Below are 22,812 nucleotides of genomic sequence, written 5' to 3' on the forward strand. Positions count from 1 at the left end.
CCCCTTGGTTTCCTTTCCTTCAGATCCTCAAATGCTCATAAAGTGGTGCTTGCAAACTTCAGTGTGGTCCCCAGTGACCTGAGGATCCTTGGGCCTTGCTGGGTGAGCCCCAGGTGATGCTGAGGCTTCCCCTCTGCAGGCCAGACTTGGGGTCATGAGGCCCTGGTCCCGTGGGATGGGCTCAGCTGTACCAGGGGACCTCCCAGCGCCTAGACGTCCAGGGACTCATCAGAAGTTTCTGCTCCTCCAGTAGCAGTGTCAAGTGATGCCAAGCTTCGCACAGGAACCACGCACCTCTGGGCCCTTTGCGGTCAGTCCAGTGGCAGCTCACTGGACCATAGGGGAGACCTGGTGGCACCCCCGTCTAGGTGAGCCCCTCTGGAGCTGCCGCAGTTGGCTTCTCTTGCAGCTTTGGGGTGACCCAGCATCTCAGGGCCCTCACCGTTGGTCACATCCAGAGCCCACTGTCAGTCACTGAGGCAGAGCTCTCAGCATCAGCCCCTTTCTCCTCCTCCCCTCGGCCCGTGGGGAAAGGTTTGGGGGTGGGGCTCAGGGCAGTCTCCTGGCCTGCCCAGCACTGAGCCCAGGCCTCCCCTGCTTCCGCCCCAGCAGTACCCTCCCCCTCCTTCTCTGCTGACCGTCAGGAAGAGTCCTAGCAGCTGCCCTGGCCCGGCCCGCTCTCCCCGGTGCCCCGATGTGGTCTGGTGAGCCTGGGCCAGAATGCTGAGGCACCCACAGAGGACCCCCCCTCCCGCACAACAGCACAGGGACCGGGGCCACAGAATGTTCTGGTGGGCGCATCCCCAGGGCAGCCGTGTTGTCAGGTCCTTACTAGATAAGATTTGGGCACTTCTTTTTCTTCACATTCATAGCAGAACAACGTCCGGTGCAGGTGAGAGAGTTAGAGTGTGAAAAGTACATCTTTTGGTGGAGAAAAAGCCACCAGTTCCATGGGTCAGGGAGCCCTGGGTCCACGTTCCGGGTCTGCCACTACGGCTGAGGAACCGGGACAATCCACCTAACCCCTCCACGCCTCGATTTGGGCACCTGCAAGATGGAGGCAATATGACGTGTTTGTGAAAATATTGGGTAGGTGAGAAAGTTTTAGGGAGGAAGAGGGACAATCTTGATACTGGTCATTAGTGTCCATTTGCCTGGCGACTTGCTGTGCTTCTAAGAACTGCAGAAAGAAGCCAGCCCAGGGCGCCGGTTCTGTCGCACGGCTCCCTAAGAGAGGGCCACTACCTCCTTCCTGTTTCACTGGGGGGCCGTGGTCTCCTGCTTGCTTCGCACCTGGCCGTCAGTCTCCTTTCTCAGGTTATAACCAAGCAGATGTGGGAGTCTGGAGGCAGCTCAGTGGCCTTGCAGGGACGGTCCATTTCTAAGAAAACTGGTAGTTACAGACAAGCTGGGGTCAGGGTCACAGCTGGAGGCAACAGGAAGTTTTGTGTTTATTTCCAGTTTAAAACATACTTTAAAAAAGAAGCAGCAGCAGTATAACAACCATACAGCAATTTTGAAAAACATGTAAAGTTTTCTCTTAATTCCATCTCTCACACTGTTACCCCTTTCTCTCTTGCATATATCCTTCTGCCATTATTTCGATGCATGTGCATCCCGCGTCACCGTCACAGAACACAATTTCATGTCTTGCTTTTCTCTCTCATCATTTTCTTCTAACAGTTTTCACCAGTATCATTTTTAAGGTTGCATAATCTTCCATCCAGAGGATGTGTCACAATCTAATTAGCCATTTTCTGGGCATTTGGGCTGCTTATAGTTTTTTTCCACAAGTGTAAGTGATGCTGCATTAAAGTTCTTACACATAAATCTTCTTACTTCTTTTGGATTATTTCTGTTGGATAAATTCCCAGAAGCACCATTAATGGGTCAGAGGCTTAGAACATTCTTATGACTCCCAAAACATATAGCAACTGCTATTTTAGGGAGAGCAGGCTCTGCCTCTCTGCTGGGGAGACCAAGACACATCCCCCAGCTCTGGGCCCCGAGGACGCCCTGGGTGGCTCCTGTCCTCTCCACCCCTGTGCCCTCTGTGGGACCCACCAGGCAAGTGCACTTGGATCCCAGCCTCCTTCCTTCTCCAAGGACACGGATGAGGGAGGTGTTGGGGTCTTCAGCCTGGATGCTGAGAATGGATGTCAAGGGTCCTCTATGTGTGTGTGAGGATTTTTCTAGAAGATCCATCATTAGCATCATACACTCTTAAAAGAGGCCAGGATCCAGGAATGGGTTTAGAATCTCTGAAATGTAAGGGCAAGCAAGGTCAGCATCAGTAGAGACACTGGTATAAAGTGGGTGTAGGTAAGGAAGGGGGTGAGCACACCTGGGCAGGGGCCGGGGGCTCTGGAGAGGTGGCAGGTGGGTGAGGAGGGGGCGTTCCAGAGAGAGTGATGCCAGAGCAGAGAAAAGCAAATAGTCCAGCTTGTCTACCCAGGAGGGGCCACCGAGGAGATCAGGGGGGAGCTGGGGCCAGGAAGGCAGGTGGGTGTCACAGGGAGGAGGCCTCGGTGCCGCGGAGAAGCACGCGGGTGGGGAGCCATCCACGGGTGTGAAGTTCAGACGTGGAAGGTGGCAGGGGGAGGGGAGCAGAGCCTGGCTGTCACAGAAGTCCTGGGGTTGCGACGTGGGCCCGGCCCCTCCTTCGCTGCCCACTCGGCCACTTTCTTACCCCTGCCCTCCACCTACTAGAATGTTCTTTCCTGTCCAGTCCCGTGGCAGCTGCCTGTTGCATTTTTTCTCATCTGACAAATTGTTTGTTCTTTTTTCTGTGTACACCTACTTCTTATTTAAGACTCGTCTTATCAGAGTGACTTAAGGTGGACTCTGCCTGCTAACCTTTTGAGGTTGACCATAGCGTTGCCGTACACCACACGGGTCAATTGGTAGCCTTCATTTACAACCACAGCTGCTTTCTTGATATTTGAAAATTTGACATTTAAGGGTTATCTGCTTTCAGAACTCGTCTATTCTCTTTTTTTTTAAAAAGCATTTATTTATTTATTTGGCTGCGCCAGGTCTTAGTTGCGGCACGCAGGCTTTTTAGTTGCAGCTCGCCAGCTCCTTAGTTGCGGCACCCGGGCTCCTTAGTTGTGGCATGCATGCGGGATCTAGTTCCCTGACCAGGGATCACTCGGGCCCCCTGCATTGGGAGTGCAGAGTCTTAACCACTGGACCACCAGGGAAGTCCCAGAACTCATCTCTTCTCTTGCAAAAAGTTACAGAATCACGTGATGCAAAAAGTGAAAATTCCCCACGTGGCACCCCCAGAGATAAGCTCACAGCCTCCTTGCTCTGTGGACCTCCAAGGCACCTGGGTTTTGGGCGTCAGGGCTGCCCTCCTTTGTGCCTCCGCTGCTGCCCTTATCCTGCCCTGGTTGACAGTACTGGAGCCCAGGTCGTGCTAGGATAGGGCAGTGCGTGTCGCCTCCGGGGAGGCCTGGCTTGTTTCCAGGGAAATTGGGCCACGGGCACTTCACAGGGTTGGATTGCATTCTGATGTCCCCAAGGTTCCCAGGGAGCCCAGAGTGGCTTTTCTGGGAGGACAGAGTTCTTTGGAAGAGCCTGACGGGGGCGTGGGAAAGGCCTGCCTGTGTCGGGGGTGGCTGCTGAGGCAGGCCGCACCGCGCTGTGACTTTCCTGATCCTCGGTGTCCCGTGGCCCCCCTCTGCTCTTCCCAGCCTGGCAGGCCCTGCCCACGCCCCTCACATGTCTGCCTCTTTCCTGCGTTGGCCTGTATCCCGCATGCACGTTGAGGGGAGAAAGGCTGAGATGCGCGTGGAAGGCAGGATCCTTCTTGGTGTCCCCTTATCATCCTGTCTGGATCAGACAGGCTCACAGGGCCTGGCCGAGGGACCAAAAGATTTCCTGCTGACCCTGACATCCCGCTGGAGCTCTTCATCGATAAATCTATGGCCAGCTTGGAAGCCCCAGGGGAAGTTTAGACCTTGTCTTTCTGAGACACCTTCTGTCTCAGTGCCTCAGTGACACTTCACACCAAGTGACACAAGAACAGCTAAAGTATATGGAGCACTTGCCACGTGCAGACATCGTTTTAAGTGCTTTATGGTAATGAGTCGCTCAGCCCTTCTGTTTTACAGGCGAGGACACCAGGGCACGGGGAAGTTTAATGGTGGCCTGGCATCGCGCAGCAAGTGGCAGGGCTCGGGTCTGAGCCAGGCGGTCGGACTCTGTCCCTGCCAGCCTGGCACGGGCAGGGCCACACGTGGGGCGGGCTGGGACCCCTGGGATTCCTGCCCCAGCCCTCACTGCTGCCCGCCAGCCCCGGCTCCTTCTCCCGCTCAGGACCCCAGCAGCTCTCTCCACAGGCCACCCTCGAGAGCAGGCAGGGCCTCGTGTCTCTGGCTTTTCTTGAAAATCCTCCTGGAGGCTCATCTTCTTCCCAAGCTGAGAGCTTTGCCATGGCAGCAGCTTTGCCACCTGCTCTGCTTGGGCTGCTGGGCCCCGGGAGGCTCGGGTGCTGCTTCCTGGGCTCAGGTGGAGCCAGGCAGGGCGCACTGGGGTTATTTCGGCTTCTCATTCCTGAGCTGTAATGGTGCCATTCGCGAGGTTCTTAACAGTGGAAGAGACATTGCTGTGGAAATGGGAGGGTAATAGGAATAACCACTGTCCGTGCTTCAGGCTAGAGCCAGTGCCAGGCGTGCTGACCAGAGCGGGCTCACCTTGTTACGGTGGTTTCACCGCAAGGAGGAGGATTGATTTTCCCTGTGAGAACAGAGATAGGGCACAGGGACCTGCCTCCCTGTGTGATGGCGAGCAGGTGGGGGGCTCCTGGCCTGCAGGCCTTCCTGGGAGGAGGAGGGAGGGGCCGCCTACAGCTGAGCCATCTTCTCCAGGGGAGCTGAGGCCCCAGCCCTCTGGCTCAGTGGGGACAGAGGCCCAGGTACGACACCAGACTCTTGGGGGCCTCTTGGCTGCGCCCACCGGAGGAGAGGAGTCGACCTCTACACCTCAGGCTCCTACCCCAGAGCAGGTGCGTCTGAAAGGCAGGTAGAGCGGGGTTTTCTGCCCTCAGGGCCCACTGAACACGGCACAGAGCAGGAGCGGGCAGGGCCCTCCCCCCGTCCAGGCCCGTGGCAGAGGTGTGTCCCCGCTCCTGTACCGCGGGGCTGGCATCGCTGCCGAGGCCTGGGACCTGCAGCCGGAGTTTCACTGTGGCCCCTGACCCCTGGTCAGACCCCAGGTGCTGAGGACGCGGGTCTTGGTTTTCTGGCCACCCCTCCTGCCCCAGGTAGCTCCTGGCCCCAGGTAACTGCACACAGCACTCCCAGATCCACACGCCCCGCCCGTCCCCTCCTCCCCTTTCAGCGGCTGACCCTGCAGCACTGGCCTGGTCCCCCGGAACTGCTCCACCCCGGGGTCAAAGGCTGCGCCCTCCAGCCACGTCTCTTGTTCCCCCAGCCCTCTCTGCCTCCTTCTGCACCCACACTTCTCCCAGGCTGACCTCACTTCCCGCTGCCTCATCCCGCGGGCCTCAGTTTAGTCGCCTCCTCGCCATTAGTGCAGTTCTCTTGCTCCCTTACCGTTTCCATCCTGCAGACCTGCACCTGAGGTTCTCCCTCCAGCCTCTCGCACCGTCCTCCAGCGGGCACCACCGTCACCTCCCTCCCCTCCCGGTGGCACGGGGCGGTTCCTTCCCGACCAGTTGCCGCTGCCTGCGTTTCCCCCTCCTCTGACCCAGCCTCCAGCACCCCCGCCGCCACGTGTCTCCTCTCTCCTGTTCCTGCGCTCGGTCTAACCCGCGGCTTCTGAGCTGCAGGCTCAGCCCGCTAGTCACCGAGCATCTGCCTGCAGGGCGTCCCTGCACGGGGAGCCTCCAAGGCACCTCCTAGACCAGACTCCCATCTTACCTCCCCACCTCTCCCTCCTCCTTTTGCCCGTATTTCAGAGACTGGCACCTCCTGCCCGGATGCCCAGGCCGTGGCCCATCACCCCAGGTGCAGGCGGCACCAAGTCGCGGATCCTGCTGGCCCGGGGTCTTAGGCCGCCCGTCCTGCCCAGCCGGCCGCCCTCATTCGGGCCCGGCTCTGCCTGGAGAACGGCGGGGGCTCCTAACTGGCCTCCCTGCTTCCGTCTCTGCCCCACGCCCTCTGCCTGGGCCCGTCGCTTCCCCAGCCCTCGGGAAGGACTTCTGATGCCCGGCCCGGCTCGAGAGGCCCTTCCGGCGTCCGAGCCAGAGGTCGGCAGGCGCTTTCTGAATAGGGCCAGGTAGTACGTTTTTTCGGCTTTGTGGGCCATACGGTCTCTGTCACAACCACCCAACTCTGCTGTTCCGCCGAGAGGACGGCCGCAGACAATGTGTAAATGGGCGAGCGGGGCTGGGGGCCAGCACGACTTGATTTGTGAACCGGGCAGCAGCCGGGTGAGGCCCCAGGTGGCGGCCTGCTGGCCCTGACCCAGCCGCGCTCTCCGGCCGCGCCGCGTGCTGTTTCCGCCTCCCCCCACACCTGCCGGCCCCGCGGCTGCTCTGACAGGGTGTTCTCAGTCCTCAAGCCTCGCTCCTAGGCAGGCCTCCTTGACGGCCCCCCACGTCCTTCCTTCCTTCCTTCTTTCTCAGTGCTCTGCCCTCCGTTGCTCGTCTTAGCGCAGATCTCACCGCCCTGTGATGGGTGCATTAGCGTGTCCCCCACGAGACCCGCAGCCCTCGGAGGGAGGGACTCACTCGTCTTCGTAGCCTGGCACCTAGCGTGGTACCTGGCACGTCACATTGAATCCGCATTCTTGAGTGATAGCCCTGTGCAAGGTGGGGTGGGTCACACAGAAGCCCTGCCCTCAAGGGCACACGTAGGCGCTGTCACCCTTCCTGTGGTACTGGGGATGCCTTGGAGGCACAGAGCCAAGCCTGGGGTTCTTCACGGGTGTCTGAGCTCTGTCCGTGCTCTGAAGGTGCTCAGGTCGCGATGCTGAGCCTGCTCAGGGCAGGAAGCGGCCGGTCCTGGGCCTCCGGCTGCTTCGCAGTGAGGGGCGTGCACTGCACCGTCTCTGCGGAGGGTCACCTGGCTCCTGGCTGACACCTGTCACCAGGATAAGGGCGTTTCTTCCCAGAGTGTCCGCGCCTGCCCCTGCCCTCCCCACTCACTCTCTCCTCCCCCACAGGAGAACCTTATGCTTTCCATCCTGCCCAAGCACGTGGCAGACGAGATGCTGAAGGACATGAAGAAGGACGAGAGCCAGAAGGACCAGCAGCAGTTCAACACCATGTACATGTACCGCCACGAGAACGTCAGGTGCGCCGGCTGCAGGCCTGGGCTCCGAGCGCAGGACGGAGGCTTTGGGGGGGTCGGCTGAGCACTGCGGGGTTCGAGAGTCTTCCTGGGCACCGGAAACACGGCCACCCCACAGTGTGAGCCTCAGCCCCCGCGGGGGCCGCCTTGCTGCCAGATGTTGGGGCCGAGATGGGTCCCGTGGTCCAGGCCTGTCATTGTACAGACGCCACCCACGAGATAAGCTAAACGCCGGAGCCCTGAGTGTGCCCTGGACGTGCCAGGGTCTCACCGCTTCGGGGCTCGAGCAGGGACCTGGCCGCCTGAGGGCTGGGGCGGGAGCTGGCGGTGGGCAGCGAGGAGCCCGGCGTGCCGTCCGGGTCCTCACCACCGGGGCCTGCCTCCCCCCTCCGCAGCATTCTCTTTGCCGACATCGTGGGCTTCACCCAGCTGTCTTCAGCCTGCAGCGCCCAAGAGCTCGTGAAGCTCCTCAACGAGCTCTTTGCCCGCTTCGACAAGCTGGCGGCCGTAAGTACCCTGACCCTCGCCCAGCTTTCCGGGGAGGGGTGGGGGGCGCCATCCTCATGACCTGGGCCTGCCCCTCCTCCTCCGGCTCCCAGGACTTCCGCCCACCCATCCGTCCTCTGCTTTCTTTGCCCCTCTCCCCTCCTTGCCGAGGAGGGACTCAGGACCTGCCCTTTCAGAAATACCACCAGCTGCGGATTAAGATTCTGGGCGACTGTTACTACTGCATCTGTGGGCTGCCTGACTACCGCGAGGACCACGCCGTCTGCTCCATCCTCATGGGGCTCGCCATGGTGGAGGCCATCTCGTAAGTGGGGGCAGCGTGGCTCCCGGCTCTGGCACCAGCACGCCTTCCGCGCTGCTCTGTCTTGGTGGGCCCTGTGCATCCCGAGGCCCCCGAGCCGGGCTCGTCAGGGGATAAGGTGGGTGCGGCATGGTCAGTCCCAGGCTCTGGGAAGTCGGGCTAGGCTTACCTTCCTCACAGCTGAGGGAAACTGCAGCCTCCAAGGGATGCTTTTCTAGCTTTAGTCCACACTAGTTTTTTCTGCTGGAAGGTGCAGTCATCATGAAATTCTGCCACCTTCCATTTGCTTTCTTTTCCTCCCAAGTGTCCCCCCCACCCCATCTCTTCTCTCCGTGTTTTCTCATCATGACCCCCCAGGACAGATAGGTTCAGAGATCTCCATGCCCATCTCTTGGATCAGGAAGCCCGAGTACAGCAGTGAAGGGACTGCTGAGGTCACGAGATGTTTGGGCAACAGAGATGGGACTGGAACCCTGGCTTCTGAGCTCCGGCCAAGGCTCCTGCCTGCACCACTGTGAGCCTCTAGGGTGGTGAACTCTGCCTCCCCGGCTCTTCCCCACTGCTGTCACTGCGCCTGTGGGCTTGGAGATCCCTGAGGGGGGGGGGCGGGGGGGTGCTCCCTGCCATCGACTCAAGGCCTCTGGTGGGCCCTGGGTGGTACCAGCTGCCCCAAGCCCCTTGCTGAGTCCAGGAATTGGGCGTGTGCTTCGCCACCATCTCCAAGGGGGTGGTTTTGCATTTTTACTGTCTTCCAGGTTAAAGCCCCCTCTAGGATTGGCTGGAAAGAAGCAGATGCTACCTTTCCCCAGGGGCCATAGTTCAGGATTTAGAGACTCTTACCTCTACTCCCATCACTGTTGGGCAAAGTGCTGAAATTCGTGTTTGTCTCTTCCTGGAGATCTCAAGCAAGGAGCTCTTCCCCTCTGCACACACAGCACGTAGTGCAGGGCCTGGCACATAGTAGGCGCTCAGTGAAGGTCAGCTGCACAAATGAGTAAACGGATGGTTGGAAGAGAACAGTTGGAGGTCCCTCAGGGGCAGAGGGTCTCTGCTGTTTCCTGTGCCTCCATCCGCACCCAGAATCACACTGGCCTCTGGTTGCTGAATCTCGCCTTGGCCACTGCCTGCTGTAGCCCCAGCTGTGGGTGACTCAGATGTGGGCAGAAAGCAATGGGGGCATTCTGTAGGCCCTGCAGCCTGGAGGGGAGGGAGGCTGTGCAGAATTCCTCCCGCTGGGGGGCTGGGGAGGGGGCTGGCCACCTGGCTGTGGGCAGGCCTGACCCCTCCTCCTTTCTGTGTGTACCTGGCAGGTATGTACGGGAGAAGACGAAGACTGGGGTGGACATGCGAGTCGGGGTGCACACGGGCACCGTGCTGGGGGGTGTCCTGGGCCAGAAGCGCTGGCAGTATGACGTGTGGTCCACCGATGTCACCGTGGCCAACAAGATGGAGGCCGGCGGCATCCCCGGGTGAGCGCGCGTTCCTTCCTGGGGCCAGGGGAGGGGACCGGCCCATCCATCCCTCAGGGCTGTGGCCCAAACGAGGGACAAGGGGCCTCGAAGAAGCAGCCCTTCCCACCCAGGAGCAGTGTTCTTCTTCCAGGGCCTGCCTCCTGGGCCTTTCCTGCCTGGGGCTCTGCAGGAGTCTGTCCTCCTGCCCCCTTTACCCACTGCGGGACCTCGGGGCTCTGAGGTCAGGGCTGGAGCTCCTTCAGTGCGCAGGTCACCCCGAAGGGCAGTGTTAGCAGTGAGAGTCTCCCAACAGGCTCTAAGGCACCTGCACGTCTTTCCTGAGTTCTCTACAGACTCGGCCAGCCAGGTGGGGCAGGCTCCACCCTCAGGGTGGACCAAGGATACGGTGAAACCTTCCCCGCCTGGGTCAGGGGGCTTCCCTCGGAGGCAGTGACAGTTCTCTCCCTAGTGGTGACTCCCCAGAAATGGGTTATTACCCCCTGACAGCAGGTGTTGCAGCGGAGAATCACACCAGGTGGATGACAACCAGGCCTTCTGACCTTAGTGTTCAGAGCAGACTTCAATTCCTTATCTCATTTGCTACCCTCAGCAGCCTGTGAGGACAAACTGTCTCATGGATTGAGGCTCAGAGAAGGGGAGGTGCCGGGCTGCCTACACTGCCACTTAGTGCCAGGACTTGCCCGTCACCGCTCCGCCTCTGTCCCCGGGGGTGGGGCGGGGGCTGCCTCGGGGCCTGTGCTCAGGGCCCCTCTCGCCGGAACGCAGGCGCGTGCACATCTCCCAGAGCACCATGGACTGCCTGAAAGGCGAGTTCGACGTGGAGCCAGGCGACGGGGGCAGCCGCTGTGATTACCTGGATGAGAAGGGCATCGAAACCTACCTCATCATTGCGTCCAAGCCAGAGGTGAAGAGGACAGCTGCCCAAAATGGCCTCAGTGGCTCGGTGAGTCCTCCACCCACCCCCTGGGCTGGGGGAGGGAAAGGAAGGGATTAGAGGCGAGATTGTAGAAGAGTTGGCAGGACTATGAGAGGTCCCGCTAGCTGCTGAGTGTTAGAGCAAAGGGTAGTACGAGGTAAATATTTCGTGCCCAGTGTGAAGGCTGAGCTACAGTAAATGCTCTAAAGAACTCAGAAAAGTAGGAAGCTGTCCTGCAGAAAATTAGGAAATGTCACGGTGGAAAGTGGAGCCCCATGAAATGAGACTTGACCTTGTCACAAAATTATTGAGTCTTCATATTTTAGGAGTGCTAGGGGACTTCCCTGGTGGCGCAGTGGTTAAGAATCCGCCCGCCAGTGCAGGGGACATGGGTTTGAGCCCTGGTCCGGGAAGATCCCACATGCCACGGAGCAACTAAGCCCGAGAGCCACAACTACTGAGCCCGCGGGCCACAACTACTGAAGTCTGTGCGCCTAGAGCCCGTGCTCTGCAACAAGAGAAGCCCATGCAGCACAGCGAGGAGTAGCCCCCGCTCACTGCAACTAGAGAAAGCCCATGCACAGCAATGAAGACCCAACGCAGCCAAAAATAAATAAATAAGTTTATTTTTTAAAAAAAGAGTGCTACATGCACAACTTCAATATATTCACTGGAACAAATGAACAATGCATCTTCTAAGCTATTCTGCAAGATGGTAATTGACAACAATTTGAGAAGTCAGCTGCCTTTGTGAAGTGACGGAACATTTACAATTTCTGGCAAAAAACGTTTTTAGTACATTTTAAAATGCTGTTCCTTTAAAAAATTACGCACAAATTTGGTTGTACTGGGGACCACCTTGAAGTCACAGGGCAGCAGTCAAATGTATCTTTGTGACAACCACACTCATTCCTGTTCGTTCTAATCTTGCATTTTCTCATTTAATCAACCCTTGCATGGTGCATCATTTGACTCAGGAGTTGTTCTTGGCACCTGACATCCCTGGGAGGGTTACGGACGGGACCCTGGCAGCAGTGTCTTTATGAAGCTGGTGTGCAGGAGTCATTATTCAGATTTCCAATTAGAGAAAAGTGAGTTCATGGACATGTAGCTTAAAACACTAGCACAGAGGCTCTGGGTGAGTAGCGGTGGGGTCCGGGCTGTGGGCCGTTGGGCCCCGTGGTCTGGGTGCTGCCACACAGGACAGGAGCCCAGGCGACAGCTTCCAGTGAACGGGAGATAGACTTCTTCGTAAATCCTCCATCAGACAAATGAGGCGGCCCATTTCTCATGGAAACATGGGCTCTGTTCCCTTCAAAACCAATTTTCCTGACGTTTTGGGGCAATCCAGGTTTTCAGTGTGTTGTAAAGTTGAGTTTTAACTGTTTCTTAGTGCCCCTACCTAAAAAACATAGATGTTGTGAAGTGGAAAAGCTGGATTAAAGGTTCTGTACATTGAAAGTTTAACCAATGTGCCTGCTACTCACCTCCTGCCGCCCTCCCCGTGCCTTTGCTGGCTCTTTCCTCACTTTTTTTCTTCGTTCATTTGGAAGATGAACCCAGGGTATCTTATTGTTTTAATCGCATTTCTTCAGTTATTAGTAAGACTGGACACTTTTTTTTTTTAATTTTATTATTTATTTATTATTTATTTTTGGCTGTGTTGGGTCTTCGTTTCTGTGCGAGGGCTTTCTCTAGTTGTGGCAAGCGGGGGCCACTCTTCATCGCGGTGCGCGGGCCTCTCATTATCGCGGCCTCTCTTGTTGCGGAGCACAGGCTCCAGACGCGCAGGCTCAGTAATTGTGGCTCTGCGGCATGTGGGATCTTCCCAGACCAGGGCTCGAACCCGTGTCCCCTGCATTGGCAGGCAGATTCTCAGCCACTGCGCCACCAGGGAAGCCCCTGTACACTTTTAACATGGTTGTCAGCCTGGTGATTTTCTTCTGTGAATTGCATATTCATATCTCACCTCTGAGGACTTTTTCCACCTCTGGTTTGTAGACGCTTCTTGTTTATTAGAGAGCTGAGCCTTCTGTCATACGTTGCTCATCAGCTACGTATCAAGCATCTGCTTCGTGCCCAGCACTGTGATACATCTGGCTCAGGGAACTTAGAAGTTGAGCTGCTGTAGATTATACCAGTTGTCTTCCCTACAAGGCGCTGCAGCAACTGTCAGCCCCCAGTGTGCGTTAAGTGAACAACTTAACACCATTATCATGAGCCCATGTGATTAGCTCAATAATTGTTTAAGATGTCTCCAACTCAAGATGTGTGCCGAGAAGGCCATGTCAGCAAATCACCAAACCTGCTCAGCAGTCAGTCAGAAGTAGTCAAGCACAGAGATAACGCGTGAATGATGTGTGAGTGATGATGGGAAGCAGTAGGGAAAGTGGTGACGGTGGCTTCTCTGGGCCTCATAGGAGCAAATACCATTCCATCTGCAGAAGCCTCTCCCCGTGGTTTAGTTGAACAAAGTGATAAGGAGGAGAGTGTGAGGAGAATTGTCACAGTGGACCCTTTCCAAAGTGTTAAAAAGACATCTCCCATCTACACTAACCTTGCTGTTAGTCTCATTCAGTTGTTTTAAATGCCATCTCCGACAGCTCCCAGATTGAGATCTCAGCCCCAGCCGGCATCGCTGCACTAAACTTACAGCCACGTGTGCATCTCCATCTGTGTATATGACAGGTCCAAAGCTGAGCTCCTGATCTTCTCTCCACCCTAAAGCCCGCTCTTCCTCAGTCTTCCCCGTCTCAATCAGTGGCAACTCCGTTCTTTTAACTGCTCAGCCCCAAACCTTTGGAGACATCCTGACCCCCCTCTACAATCCATGAGCCCCTTCCTGCAAGCTATAGCTCTAGCCCCGCTCTCCTCACACCCCGGCAGCCGCCGTCCTGTCCGAGCCACCTCATGCCTGGGTCAGCGCAGTGGTCTCCCAATCTGTCGCCCTGCTCCGCCCCCCTCTGTCTCCACACAGCAGCCGGAGTGATCCTGCTGGGATGTTAGGTGAAATCATGTCACACACACACACACACACACACACACACACACACACACACACCCCGCCCCACCCGCTCAACACCCTCCTTTGGTCCCCATCTCACTCAGAGGAAGAGCCAAAGTCCCCTGAGGTCAGGAACCCCATCCAGCAGGTCCTCACCGCCCCACCCCTTTCACTCGCTGGGCGCGGGCAGTGCCGCCCTCCTGGCTGCTGCTCAGATACCCCGGGCCTCCAGCCCGCCCCGGGCTTCCGCCTGCTGGAACCCGTGCCTGAGAGCCGCATGATGTGCTCCGGGTCTTCACGGAAATGCCATCTTCACGGTGACACCTCCCCCGCCCCCCTTACAGTCACACTCCCCAGCAATGCCTGTGTCCCTTGCCTACTCCACCCCTCCAGAGCGCTGCTCTCTGACCTCCTGTAATCATTTACTTCTTTACTTCGCTGATGTCCGCCCGTCCTCACTAGAAGGTGGGCTCTGAGGTTAGGACGTTCTGTGTCCCCAGGAGTTAAAACAGTTCCTGTCACACAGTAGGTACCCAGTAAATGCTTGGTAAATGAATGAATGAACTGTTTCCCTGTATAGAGTAGTATTTTTCCTTGACGGAGTAAATTAAATAATCATTGGGGAAATTGGTTTATGGAATTTATTCAGACTTTTGGAAGGCATTTGACAGGGCTCGACCCCAGAAAAGATCTCTGTGAATCACTGTGTCACTGAGTTACTGTTTTAAAAATAGGAGTTGGAACAATAGGGTCTTTCTCTGCTTAGAAAAGTTTTAATACTAGAAATGGATACTAGAAAATTACAGCGTTTTAAAATTGATGGTCTAGAGAAGAAACTGAATAGTGAGATGTCTAAGGTCACAAGGCCTCTGAACTCCTGTGGGAAGATTCCAGACTGAGAGTAGACCAACCCCACGCCGGGTGGGCATCTGGCAGTGCCTGGGGGCTCCTGATGGCCACTCCCTTCTGCTGCAGGCTCTGCCGAACGGAGCGCCACCTTCCTCGAAGCCCGGCACCCCTGCGCTCATTGAGACCAAGGAGCCCAACGGGAGCATCCACACCAGCGGCTCCACGTCCGAGGGGCCCGAGGAGCCCGATGCCCAGGTACGTGCGGGGCGAGGCCCGGGGTGGCCTGGCTCCTAGTCTGGCCTCTGTCTTTGGTGGCTGTAACTTGGGCTGGTCACCGCCCCGCCCCCTGGCCTCACTGTCTCCTCGTCAGTTACATGGGGTGGAGGTGGCTGAGGTCAGAAGAGGTGCTCACCTCCGAGGCCTTGTCTGGCTCCCATGTCCCAGAATCCTAGAGCTCTGAGGGCAGTGAGGACACCCACGGAAATTTCTCTAGGATCCAGGGCTGTTTCAGAAGTGACACTAAAGGGCTGGGCTCACCTCTCTGGCTAAGTCCAAACCCCACAAGTCCTGTGCACAGATGAGGGGTTTCCAGAGGAATGAACAGGCTGGCCCCCTGAGGATGGGGTGCACCTTGGGAGAGCGTCCAGGATCCGTCCATTACTAAAGAGCTTCCTGAGTATATCCACCGACAAGAGGCCAGTGCTGAGACGGGTCTCGGCCTCGCGGAGGCTGCCGCGAGCTGGTCGGCCACACCGCTAGTCTCGCTGCAGGGGAGACAGAAGCGCCCCGTGCCTGTAGATCAGGTGCTGGAAGACAAGAGGGGAGAGGGCTGAAGATAAACTGGGTTTTCCTTGAGCACCACAGCACTCAGTAACTTTTCCCTATTGTGAGTTTCTTGATCAAAAGTGTTAATACAGACTCAGTGTAACTCACTAACAAGAAGGACCAGAGGCTTAGCAGCCTGTGATTTCTTTCTGTCCTCACAATTAGCCAGTGTCGCACTGCTCCCGATATGCTTCAGGGATGGAGGTTCTGGTGCTGGAACAGAACATCCACATCATGCTACAGAGAAGAAAACTGGGGCTGGGGGGACATGGATTATACGGGGTCAGACTCAACCAGCAGCACGCCTGAGCTTAAGCCCGGGGTATCTTGATTCTGGCTTCCAGATACACTCTTAGACCCATTCAGACAGCTCTAATCAGCCCATCCCAATTGGGCTGATGGCTGTGTAATCATAGTCTGGATTCATGTGTTTGGAGCGGAGGCTTTTCCTTTGTGACCAGGAATAAAAATGGTAGGGGGTACCCCAGTCCTACCACCCCACTAGCAATAAGGATGTTATTTTCTCTCCATAGCTTTCCCCCTCAGGTCTTCCTCCCCCAAATGAGCCAGATCTGAGCTCCTTTAAGAGCGCCCTTAAGCGTAGGGTTGGGGGTCTTTTACATCCCCAAGGATGCCGAAGGGTATGGCTGTGTGACACCCCCATCCTTGTAGCAGGAGGTGCCAGGACCGCGCTGACCCAGCAGCAATCTCAAATTCCAGGTCTCCCTCTCGGGCCCCCGGTGGCTGCTCCCCACGCTGCCATTAGTGGGCGATCACTGCAGAGCTTCTGTTAGGGGCCACAGGGCCTGGGACCTGGAGTCCCGGGGCAGCCAGGAAGGACTGTGGCTTTGGGTCCACACCCAAGCGGGACGGAGCCACGCGAGAGCACCGGGAAGACTTTTCCCGAGAAATGATCTTGAGAGTCAAGGGGCTGGTGCTCGTGTGATCCCTTTAGTTCCCCTTCCCCCAACACCACCCTGTCTTTCCCCAACTTCTCCCCCCTCCATCCCACCTGCCCCCCAACTCTGCCACACTGCCTTGCAGGCTGACAAGCCCTCATTCCCCAACCCTCGCCGGAGGCTGCGGCTTCAGGACCTGGCCGATCGCGTGGTGGACGCCTCCGAGGACGAGCACGAGCTCAACCAGCTGCTCAACGAGGCCCTGCTGGAGCGGGAGTCCGCCCAGGTGTAAGTGGCCCCTCAGGCAGCTGGCCCCTTGCCCGTGGCACGTGCCTTGTCTGGCCCCAGCGGGGGGTCCAGGAAGTCAGTCATCTTGAATACGGCCCCTTCCTGGCAGGCAGAGACAGATGTGACGTTTGCGTCTCACAGGGCTTGTTTGCACTGCAGAGTGAAGAAGAGAAACACCTTCCTCCTGTCCATGCGGTTCATGGACCGCGAGATGGAAACCCGCTACTCGGTGGAGAAGGAGAAGCAGAGCGGGGCCGCCTTCAGCTGCTCCTGCGTCGTCCTGCTCTGTACGGCCCTGGTTGAGATTCTCATCGACCCCTGGTGAGCGAGGGGCAGGGCAGGCCCTGACAGCCATGGGAGGGCGGAAGGTGACGCGCTTCCGAGGCCAGAGGCCTGCGGGGTGTGGGCCTCAGCTGGAGCCTGACGCAGGGGCGCAGGCTCTGTTCATTGCCCCCCATCCCCCGGAGCAGCCCCCGGGAATGCTGGGACTGCGCCCTGGACCCCCTTCCTTCTCTCTGCTCCTGGGTCCTAGAATAGCACTAGCGTCAAAGTGGGGGTCACACCAGGGTTGAGAAAGCTGAGGGAGGAAGGGTCCGGGGGGATGGAGACCTTGGCTGGATGGGTCTGAGTGGCTCTGGGACAAGGGGACAGGATGGGGACGCTCCTCAATCTCGGTCACCACGGCCCGTCGGCTCCCTTTCTTGGCTCTTGTTATAAAAGACAGATTTCAGGCTCTGGGTGCAGACTGGTCTCTCTCGCAGCAGCAGGTCCTCTGGGGCAAGGCAGAGTGTTCTGGAATCCTTGCCCCATCTGCTGAAGCCCAGCTGAAGGACAGCTGCCCCCTCCCTCCCTCCCTCCGTTTCTCCCCGTGGCCGATCAGCCTCTCCCTCCAGCTCAGGGATTCCCCGCCAGAAAGGAGGGGGTGTGGAGCCCTCTTCTGATCACAGTTTAGGGAACTTAAAGAGCCTTGGACTTGTCACAAGGTCCTAGGTTCTGGACTCGGCTTGCTCGCTTATTTCTTCTATGACCTTGGGCACATCACTAAAGGTTCCTGGAGCATCAGTTTACTCATCTGTAAAGTGAAAGATGATGATGATGATGATCTGAAGATAATAAAACCTGCCCTCACTAACTCAGAATTGTTGTGAGGACCAAATTCATTCATTCACTTCACAAATAGTTGCTGCCTACTTTGTGCCTGGGGCTAAGGTCTAGGGATACAGCGGTGAACGCTGTAACCCTCAGCAGCCCTCGGCAATAAGCGGCTCTGTCCTGCGCTCTCCCCTTTCATCATTGTGACACGGCAGAATGCTTGTTCCTAGGAATCCCTTCCCAGGTTTTACTGGGCTCTGCCCAGGGCATCTGTGAGTCTGTCCTTCTTTAAGAAATGTCCCAAAGACCAGTTACAGCTGGGGAGGGTCCCACGTCCCCAGGCCCTGCACACAGCCGGCAGCACCTCCCTGGCATCACGTGGAGCTTTTCGGGTAGAGGCTTGTGCCTTGCTTCGGGGGCCTGCCCTCTGCCTCCCTTCCTTTCCTCTCCGGCCCCTGACCCAGCCCACTGCTCCCTCTGGTCCTCTCCCGAGTTGTTTCCTCTCTCTTACAGGCTGATGACAAACTACGTGACCTTTGTGGTTGGCGAGGTCCTGCTCCTGCTCCTGACCGTCTGCTCGCTGGCTGCCATCTTTCCTCGGGTAAGAAGCACTTTTCCTTTTGGCTCAGAGCCGTCTGGAAGTGAGCATCACTCCCTGTGAAAGTGGGTATTGATGGAGTTGTGTCCTGTCAGATCCTGACAAGTAGAGGACTTCCGCTGGGGTGGCTCAGGCACTTATCCATGCATTCATTACACACTTCTTCATCATCGGCCCTGCACCCACTTTGGGCCAGGCCGCGGGGCGCGCGTGGGTGAGCGAGCCAGAGTCTACGTAAATGGGAACCTGTGTAGAAAAGCAGTGGAGGCCCAGCTAGAAGGTGGAATAGCTCCAGTTGTGAAGGACCCTGAAAGGCACACACAGGGATCGAGACTTTCTCCTATAAGCACTGGGTGCCAGGCAGAGTTTTTTTTTTTTTTTTTTTTTTAGAAATTCACGTTCTTTTATTTATTTATTTATGACTGTGTTGAGTCTTCGTTTCTGTGCGAGGGCTTTCTCTAGTTGCGGCAAGCGGGGGCTACTCCTCATCGCGGTGCGCGGGCCTCTCACTGTCGCGGCCTCTCCCGTTGCGGAGCACAGGCTCCAGACGCGCAGGCTCAGTAGTTGTGGCTCACGGGCCTAGTTGCTCCGCGGCATGCGGGATCCTCCCAGACCAGGGCTCGAACCCGTGTCCCCTGCATTGGCAGGCGGATTCTCAACCACTGCGCCACCAGGGAAGCCCCAGGCAGAGTTTTTGATCAGAAAAAAAAAAAGGGAAAAGCAGCATTTTAGGAAAATTAATCTGGCAGGTGGCTTGTGAGTAACTTGGGGGATTTAGGTACACTGACCCAGGGAAAGCAGGAGTAGCCAGGCAAAGACGGCCGGCCCTGAAAATTCTCCCCTAACGTGGCTTTGCCGCCCAGAGACAGTGAGTGGACTGCTGCTGGTGGTGCTGCCCACAGGCTCAGGCCGGTCGCCGAGCAGCTCTGGGAAGGGCTCTGATATCCGGCAGCCATGGTGTGTCACCTGCACATCGAGCAGGACTGACAGACAGAGCCGGGATCCGCGCGCCTTCTCAGTTCTGCCGCAGCCAGGCTTTGGTTGACGCACACACGCGGCACTACCTTCCAGGTTCCTGGGAAGTATGGGGGCAAGCAGAGTGGTTAGCAGTCATGTTTACAGGGGGGAAGGCTGTCAAGACACGAGGCCCTGGGAATTCCATCCTTCTAGGCCTTTCCTAAGAAGATCGTGGCGTTCTCGACTTGGATCGACCGGACGCGCTGGGCCAGGAACACCTGGGCCATGCTGGCCATCTTCATTCTGGTCATGGCGAACGTCGTGGACATGGTGAGCCCCTGCTGTCCTGTTGAAGGGACGCCCACTCTCAGAGGAGGCTTCTGGATTAGCCTGCATGAGCAGTTGCCAGCCCATTTCCCCACCCCCAGTAGACACAGGTTTGGAGTGGCACTTAGGTTCCTAAACGATCATCCTGGCCAAACGGCGGGGTCTTCTCCCCAGGATGTCTCTGAAACTGCCTTGTCTTGCCCAGTTCCTCACTCTCCCCGGGTCCAGGAGCCCAGCGCCAGCCACCAGCTCCTTTCTGGGTGGTTTACATACGTTGTCTCATTTAATCTCTATACCAATCCCGAGAGGTTGGTATCATCTGTAGTTTCATGTGAAAGTATGATGCTCAGAGAGGTCAAATCCCTTGTTTTAGGTCACACAGCGCCAGTAAGTAACAGAGTGGAGAATTGAAGCAGTTCTAAATCCCCGTCCTGTGTTTTCTCTCTCCGTGTCTCACTGTTCAGGGGCCCCAGTGCTCCTAGGTTTTCTGTGTATCTTAAGTATTCCCTACAGTGGGGCTAGCATCAGGCGTCCATCAGGACGAGGGAGGTAAACCGGCTCCACCAGAGGAGCGCTCCTGTTTGGCCTTCATCCATTTGAACAAGGCCGCACCTTCCAGAGGTGGGTCACTGGGACAGCAGTTTCACTGCGCCCAGATGGCTAGCGGTAGACGAAATCCTCTGCTCTGCTGCCCTCAGTTCATGCGGGTCCCGTGAGGGGGCAGCAGAGGCTTTCTTGGAGAGGAGGGATGGCAGAGGGAAGCCACCAGCCAGTTCCTGAGCACTGGGCACTTGGAGCTGTCACCGGTGCTCTCTGGTCAGGCCTCCCAGCTCCCTCCAATGTTGGTAGCACTGTACTAGGTACACTCTCTTAGAGTCCTGCTTTTTGCAAATATAATGTTATATTATTTGCTTTATTATCTTTAACAATCGAAGCATGGGAGAAAAGTCAACATGGAGACTTATTCTGGTAGTAGTATACCTGAGAAGCCCTAGGGCCAATTGATCCAAAGTCCAACAGGAATGGAGTTAGGAGCTCCAGAACCTGACACGCCCAGGGGTTCCTGGTGGCCACAGGGCAGGGAAGAAAAGGCTTGGGCCCCTTGCGTGTCAGGACACCCCCCTGGAGCCTGGTGCCGAGGTCTGGGGGCCACTGTTTGACAGGGTCATGGACACTGGCAGGACATCTGGAAGTCCTGTGGAGGGGAGAAAAACTAGGGAGGTGTGAAACTTTCCACGTGCTAGACTCACATGCTGAGAGCCTCCCCAAAGCCAGACAAGCGCCAGTGGGTGAAAATGAAGAAAAGTAGGTTTGATTCGGTTTATGGATGCACTTTCCATTGACCACATCTGCCCAGTAGTGGGACCAGCGACCAGACTCCAGAAATGAAGGGTCTGAGTGGAGTCTGGCTGCCATTGCAGTGAAGCCATGTGGGGCCGCCTGGCTGGCTCACGGCCCCTCCGGAAGCAACAGAGTGCTGTGGGCAAGTGCACGTTGGGTTTGAAACCTAACGCGCGGGACTCCTGGTTCTGGCTTTGCTGCTTGCTAATTGCACCACTTTGGGCAAGGGCGGCCTCTCCGAATTTTCCCTATGATGGTGGCAGCACTAAAATACTCAGAGAATTTTCATGATCCTCAGAGGAGATGATGGTAAAGCTCTTAGCAGGAATTAACTGACTTCTGTATTACTGTCCCCTGGTAAATTTTTCTTCTTTCTCGGTGTTTCTGAGGGAGCCGTGGGAAGTGGCAGGTGCCACAGCCCCGCCTTCTCTGACCAGTGTCTGCTGTCCCCTTGCACCCCGCGCTTTCCCCTACGGTCCTGGCCTCCAGCTTAGCTGTCTCCAGTACTACATGGGACCTACCAACAGCACCTCAGGGGTGCAGATAGAGGACGGCTGCGTGGAGAACCCGAAGTATTACAACTATGTCGCTGTGCTGTCCCTCATCGCCACCATCATGCTGGTGCAGGTCAGCCACATGGTCAAGCTGACACTCATGCTGCTCATCGCAGGGGCTGTGGCCGTCATCAACATCTACGCCTGGCGCCCCATCTTTGATGAATACGACCGCAGACGCTTCCAGGAACACGAGTAAGATGAAGCCTGTTTGGGGATCTGCATAGTCTCCTTCCTCCCACCCCCCAGGCCCCGTTTCAAGGTCATGGGTCTGCACTGAGCTGGCCGTCTGTCTCTAGGGCTCATCCACGGCTTGTATGGGAATCAGGGTTTGTGGTTTCTCACAGACGGGCCACTGGTTGGCTGTGATCCCAGGACACATCCTTCCCCTTCTTGAGGAGTTGAAGACCTGGGTCGCCTCAGTGTCTGGCTGGGCACCAGTCTCTTGTACCCGATGGGGCCTGAGTGTGCTATTATCTGTCCCAACAGCTTTCCGATGGTGGCCTTAGAGAAGATGCAGGTACTTTCCAGCCCTGGGCTCAATGGCACTGACAGGTAAGGGTGACCACTTTCCCGTCCTGGTCTGTGTTTTCGGCCCCTTTCTTCTAGAGGCAGGGAATACAACAGGCCAAAGCCCCATGGTCTCATCCTTCCAGAGGCACGTGACGTGGGATATTCAAGCCGGAGAAGTGAGTGTGTGTTTCTGTAGGAGACTGCAGCAGATTTTAGTGCTAATCTGGCCACGCTGGCCTCTCCTGAGTCAAAGAGAGCGAGGCCTGGCGAGCAGCATGGTTTAGAGGATGGGATAAAGAGCCGGCTGGGCTGAGGTGAAAAGAGGAGCAGCCAGATGGAAGATAGCTGCACTTACCGGCTGGCAGAACAGACAGCAGAAACAGGAGGAGGAAGGAACGCTGTTGCATGCAAACTAGGAGACCTGGATTCCTAACCCTGCCGCAGTGCTTCTCTGTGGGGCCTCAGGCAGGCCACTTTTCCTGAGTCTCAGTTTTCATCTCTTGAAGAGGGTATCAGACTAAAAGTTCTTCAAGGTCCCTTCTAGCTCTAAAGTTTTAGAATTGTATGATTCAGTGACTTGACTAGACTTTTAAGTAAGTTTAAAAAAAAAAAAAAAGATTACCTAACAGAAGGTGGGTAGAAGACTTGAAGAGCGTTTCACAAAAGAAGAAATCTAAATGGGCACTAATAAATGAAAGGCATTCAGGTAACCGAGGTCATGCAAATTAAGACCACTGTGAAAGACCATCACATCCCTACCAGTTTGGCGAAAATTAAGAAGTCTGATCACATCATGTATAATAATGGTACTGCATACATTCCTGGTGGGAGTATAAACTGGTACAACCATTTTAGAAAACAATTTGGAGTTAATTAGTACAGTTGAAAATAGACCTATGACCCAGCAATTCCACAGCTATGTGTACACCTTAGAGAAACGAATGCACATATATATGTCCCAGGATACATGTACAAGAATGTCCACAGTTGCACTGTTTATAATAGCCACACACACCTACAAACATCCAAAACAAATGAGAATGACCCAAATGACATCCACAATGAACAGATATATAAATCGTGGTATATTCATATAATAGAATACTG

At 56.3% G+C, this 22,812-nt stretch overlaps 1 protein-coding gene across 5 annotated transcripts in view; it reads left to right on the forward strand.

Annotated features, from left to right (window-relative positions):
• Positions 1 to 22,812, forward strand: part of ADCY3 (adenylate cyclase 3) — a 100,979-nt gene that overhangs the window by 71,680 nt on the left and 6,487 nt on the right. For all 5 annotated transcript variants that reach the window (XR_014234947.1, XM_082357426.1, XM_082357425.1 and 2 more), the window contains exons 4-15: positions 7,135 to 7,265; positions 7,658 to 7,769; positions 7,946 to 8,073; positions 9,381 to 9,539; positions 10,308 to 10,485; positions 14,438 to 14,566; positions 16,181 to 16,323; positions 16,483 to 16,644; positions 17,929 to 18,016; positions 19,184 to 19,300; positions 21,128 to 21,387; positions 21,682 to 21,747. Coding sequence is in view for 4 of the 5 variants with exons in the window: in XM_082357426.1 (XP_082213552.1) it covers positions 7,135 to 7,265; positions 7,658 to 7,769; positions 7,946 to 8,073; positions 9,381 to 9,539; positions 10,308 to 10,485; positions 14,438 to 14,566; positions 16,181 to 16,323; positions 16,483 to 16,644; positions 17,929 to 18,016; positions 19,184 to 19,300; positions 21,128 to 21,387; positions 21,682 to 21,747 (1,673 nt within the window). In the remaining variant the exon portion in view is untranslated. The remainder of the gene's footprint in view (positions 1 to 7,134; positions 7,266 to 7,657; positions 7,770 to 7,945; positions 8,074 to 9,380; positions 9,540 to 10,307; positions 10,486 to 14,437; positions 14,567 to 16,180; positions 16,324 to 16,482; positions 16,645 to 17,928; positions 18,017 to 19,183; positions 19,301 to 21,127; positions 21,388 to 21,681; positions 21,748 to 22,812) is intronic.

This window comes from Balaenoptera borealis (genome assembly GCF_965194805.1).
Source record: "Balaenoptera borealis genome assembly, chromosome: 15".
Taxonomy (NCBI): domain Eukaryota; kingdom Metazoa; phylum Chordata; class Mammalia; order Artiodactyla; family Balaenopteridae; genus Balaenoptera; species Balaenoptera borealis.